At 33.4% G+C, this 4577-nt stretch overlaps 1 protein-coding gene across 1 annotated transcript; it reads right to left on the reverse strand.

The window, feature by feature from the left end:
• Nucleotides 1–332: 332 nt before the first annotated feature.
• On the reverse strand, nucleotides 333–2933 carry LOC113709112 (oxoglutarate-dependent flavonoid 7-O-demethylase 1-like). The gene is made up of 4 exons (XM_027231859.2): nucleotides 2694–2933; nucleotides 2111–2358; nucleotides 1687–2011; nucleotides 333–829 (listed from the first exon to the last, which is right to left on the reverse strand). Exons 1-4 carry the CDS (start codon nucleotides 2925–2927, stop codon nucleotides 563–565), a joined length of 1074 nt encoding a protein of 357 aa, XP_027087660.1. The 5' UTR covers nucleotides 2928–2933; the 3' UTR covers nucleotides 333–562.
• Between the last annotated feature and the right edge of the window lie 1644 nt (nucleotides 2934–4577).

Consider the following 4577-nt stretch of genomic DNA (forward strand, 5'->3'; position numbering starts at 1 on the left):
GGTCAAGCAGATCCACTACTTTTTCGTTACAATTTTTTTGAGCTAGTCCTTGTCTGCTCTCAATGTCGAAAGTGATGTCTAAATGTGTTGGTGACTAATATGTGGTCCAATTAGAACTCAAAAAAAAAAAAAAAGAGATGGATTTCACTAGCAAAATTGAGAGCCCCATCATGTACTCCTGGAGATCTTGAGATTAAAAAAAAAAAAAAAACTGCATTCCAAGCATTACAAACCACCCCAATTATCTAATGCATAGCTCTCTGCAAAAGTTTTTGAAATTTCTAGCAATTAGTCATCAAGTTTTGTAATAAAAAAAAAAAAAGAAAACTATATAGCAATCAATGGGAGGCTAAATGCCTAAATCCCACTTTATTTATGTGACAATCAAGCAGCACAAGGAGACATGACTCTATATCACCAGTAGCAGATAGTAGGGTAAGGAGCTACTTATTTGAAGTTGAGAATTACAGGACACACAAAGAAACACAACATTCACACAGATCAACTTCGACTCCAAATTAAAATGCAGAATGCAGGCCATTTTTTCTTGAGAATAAAAACTTTATTCAGTATTTGGTTGCTCCCCTTTAATCCTCATTTGATCTACGATCGTCTTGCTTCGAAGCTTGCGAGAGAAGAAATCTTTGACATACTGTTCCATTGGCATTCTTTTGTACTGAGGTGGATTTTTTTCGTTTATCAGGGAAGTTGCCGGTCCAATTTCCATTTCCAGCTTGGGATTGAAAAACATCCCTATTGAGATTCTTTCCTTCACTGAGTTTACAGTTGCCCTATGCACAATGCTTTTGTATATTCCATTGCTGAAGATCTGCAGATTCTTACAACAATCAAATTAAAGGAAGAAGAGTAAATTAAAAAGGAATATATTTTTGCACATACAAACAAATATTCAAAAACTGAATTCATCGGAATTAATTATGTGAATAAGACATTGGTGAGTTATGTTTTACCTCAATTCAAGACACTACAATTAAATTTGTCTTTTATATTGCTATCGAATATATCAATAATTACTAATTTTAACGAAGAAGAAATCGGGTAAAAGTCTTTTTGCTTTTTTAAATTATGAAACGATAATAGAATCATGAATTTCATTCAAAATAAAATGAATATAGAAATTCAAGTTCTATACTCACTTCTGTGGATCCGTTTAAATGAAAAGAGTTCGCCAGTTATATGCTTCTAATGAATCAATCAAACGGCCTTACATCTTTGATGTTCTTAAAGAAAATAGTGCACAAATTGAAAGTTTTATAACTTTATGTGAGATCCTTATTTTGTTCAAAAATCAAGACATGATTATTTCCCTCAGTTGGCATATCATCATAGTCATTTGACTCTATCTCCATTCCAAATTTGGGTTCTTACCAGTTGAGTTTTGTTCAGTTCAAATTGGTTCGTATAATTTTTACAACTTTTAGTATAAATATAACTTGGATGTAAATTTGAATTTGTCAACTCATACATCTAAGTCGATGGTTATACCAAAACTATATTATTTTATACCAAATGTGGTTAAAATTATATGAATCAATTTGAACTGGACAAAACTCAACTTGTAAAGCCCTCAATCCATTTTCATTGATAAATTTATCCCAGTAAAGGCAAACATATGCATATTTCAGTTGCATTATACAACAAACAAGCTAGAGAGAAGGAACGAACCTCCATAGCATCTCCTATATGGACCACGAAAGCATCTGGGAGGATGTTCACAGGAATCCAGACTCCATTCTTTTTCACTTGTAAGCCCTGCTCCCCATTGACTTGAAGAAGAATGGTGAGTCCACCAGCATCTGAGTGAGGCCTAAGCCCCACAACCAGCTCTGGTTGGGGACATGGAGGATAGTAAGTCATCCTAACTAATTGCAGCCCCTCTTCAAACATCTCTTCCATTTCTCTCTTATCTATTTCCAGAGCTTGCCCAATCAGTTTTAGCAAAACCATGGCAAGTTTTTGGGTTTCTTTAAAGTAAGCCTCCATGGCTTCTCTGAAAAAAAAAAAAAAAAGAAACAGAAATTCCAATATATTTATACGTTTAGTTGCATACAAGAACTATAGTTTTGAGAGGGAGAGGAGAGAAGAGGACCTAAGGGATGAAGGGAGCTCTGGCAGGAGATGAGGATTTCTCTTATGGATGGGGTTGATTACCATAAGAAACCTATCAGCCCAATCAATTTTTTGATCTTTTAAGTTAGCAATTGTTTGGCCATAACCTTCGACATCGCCTGGCCTCAGCTTGTACCTCATCTTCTCTTCTAAAGGTAGCTTGTAAAATTCTTCAATTTCGTACTTCAGTTTCTCCACCACTGAAGAGCTAACTCCATGGTTCACCACCTGAGGTAGAGTAGTTGAACAAAAACATTCAGATTTGCTATAATCTTAATTATTTTCAACTGTACATAGATCATATTTCTTTTATGAGGTAAGAAGATTGGCATTTGACAAATAATAAATAAAAAAATAAATAAATAATAGATAAAAGTAAAAAAAGAAAAAAAAAGAATATTTCATTACATGTGGAACTATTTTAACCCTGATAAACAAATAAGTATACAAACAAAATTTAGTATGTCAAAAAAGCCATATATTAAAATGAAGAAATATATTTGTGGAAACTTCAGTCCCAAAAGGGCTAGTAAAGAACTTTTGGGATATATATTAGTAGAAACCTGAAATACACCCCATTCTTTGCAAGATGAATGCAACTTTTGTAGTTCAAAATCCTTGGCCTGGCCAAGAGTCATAGTTTCCATGTCAACGATGGGAATAGCTGGCATTAGATGGCTTGGAGAAGAAAATGATTCTTGATCCAACTGAATGTAATGAGGTGGGATGGCAAGTAGAGGCTCTTTGCTAAGCTCCTGCAGGCTTATTGTATTATTCTCATGATCTAATGAGGACATGACTAGCCAATCTCTATGTTTTCTCAGGTGCACTTGTATTGAGCTGTGTTGATGGATATTTATAGCCCTAAACCATCGAGAATCCTTACCTTGATTATTTCAAGAATGGCAGAAAGAATAATAATTTATAAGAAATAAATAACTAAATAAAAATGATAAAATAATGTGAATTATTATTAAAGAATTGAAATTCTTCAAGGATGATCACTTGCACGGTATTTGAAAATCTTCAATCATATGCTCAATTGATTCGTGACACGTAGTGCACACAAATATTTTTAAAATATAGAAAAGTAGTTGTATGTTACATGTGAAATATCTTAACATTATTGATTCCTAGAAATCGCGGAGGGCTCTTTGAATTTTTTTCGCTGCTAGTTTAGAGTTGTATTCCGAGCAAAGCAGGTAAAAATGACAAGGGTGTGGTGAGAGGTTGGAGGTGGTAAAAAAATTGTTGTATTGACCTGCATGCATACATTAATAATGGTCTATATGCGCTGTGGTTGTTTATTTCGTAACAATTACTTGTGGCACAAGTACTTAGTATAACTCAATATACACTAGCATGTTCCAATGAAATTTAGATTTTTGGTCAATGAGGAAGTTTGCAGCAACTAATTGCATTGTATACATGAATAAATGGTTGAAATAGAAGCATAGATACTAATATCTCACAAATATGTGTCCGCGGTAAAACTGTTTTAAGTCCCAATACCTAAAGGGGATATTAATTTTAAACCATTTCTGTATACATGGAAAAAATGCTTCTCTTACCTATCATAGAAAATGATGCTACTCGACGGTATTCGATTTAATGACCATTAATGAGATTGGAAGATACTTTGATATGTTCAACCAACTTCTAAACTATAGTAACAATAAAAAGGGAAGGGAAAAAATCTTAAAATTTTGTGTATTTATTTTGGGTATGACCATTTTATATCAACTCTTTCATTATCTCTTTTACATTTTCTTCTGTTGAGGGATGGAGTCCACATATTTTCTCCTCCATCCCGGTAAACATAATAAATTTCCCTTTTCATTACAAGTATCGTAATCGTTTGTCTCGATGTTGCTTCACCTTTAATTTCCACAAAAATGCTACGACTTATAAATAACGGATTCTCAAAAAACTTGCGCTCTGTCTGGATTTGGATGCCTTTCAAATAAAATACTACAATAAGAGATTCCAAAAACGCTTTAGATACAATCTCAAATGCACTTAATAGTTGAATTTTAGTTGGCAGCACAGAAGAGGGAATAGAAGCAGAGACATGTGAAATGATGATGATGGATAACCAACCATATATTGTTTTAGAAGCAATGAACTCATGAAGATTCTTAGTTTGGAGTTAGGTCCATCAATGAGTCTGAGAGACTAACTAGAGCAATTTTGCTTAATTAACTTCTTGTCAATTGATTCAACCAGCTGATTCTCGCATGTGCATAGACTATAATAACAGGAAGGTGAGGATGATTGAGTAATGAAAGTATTGAGATAGCTAAAAGATGGATTAAAAATTTTTTTCTCGAATAAACATGTGTGTTTCAGATCAATAATGGACCTCATTAAGAAATAATTCTCCAATATGAATTTCCTGGACCATCCATTTATGTGATTTTTTTGTTCATATTAAATTGATTACGAAA

The sequence above is a fragment of the Coffea arabica genome, unplaced genomic scaffold (assembly GCF_036785885.1).
Source record: "Coffea arabica cultivar ET-39 unplaced genomic scaffold, Coffea Arabica ET-39 HiFi ptg000009l, whole genome shotgun sequence".
In the NCBI taxonomy this organism is placed as follows: domain Eukaryota; kingdom Viridiplantae; phylum Streptophyta; class Magnoliopsida; order Gentianales; family Rubiaceae; genus Coffea; species Coffea arabica.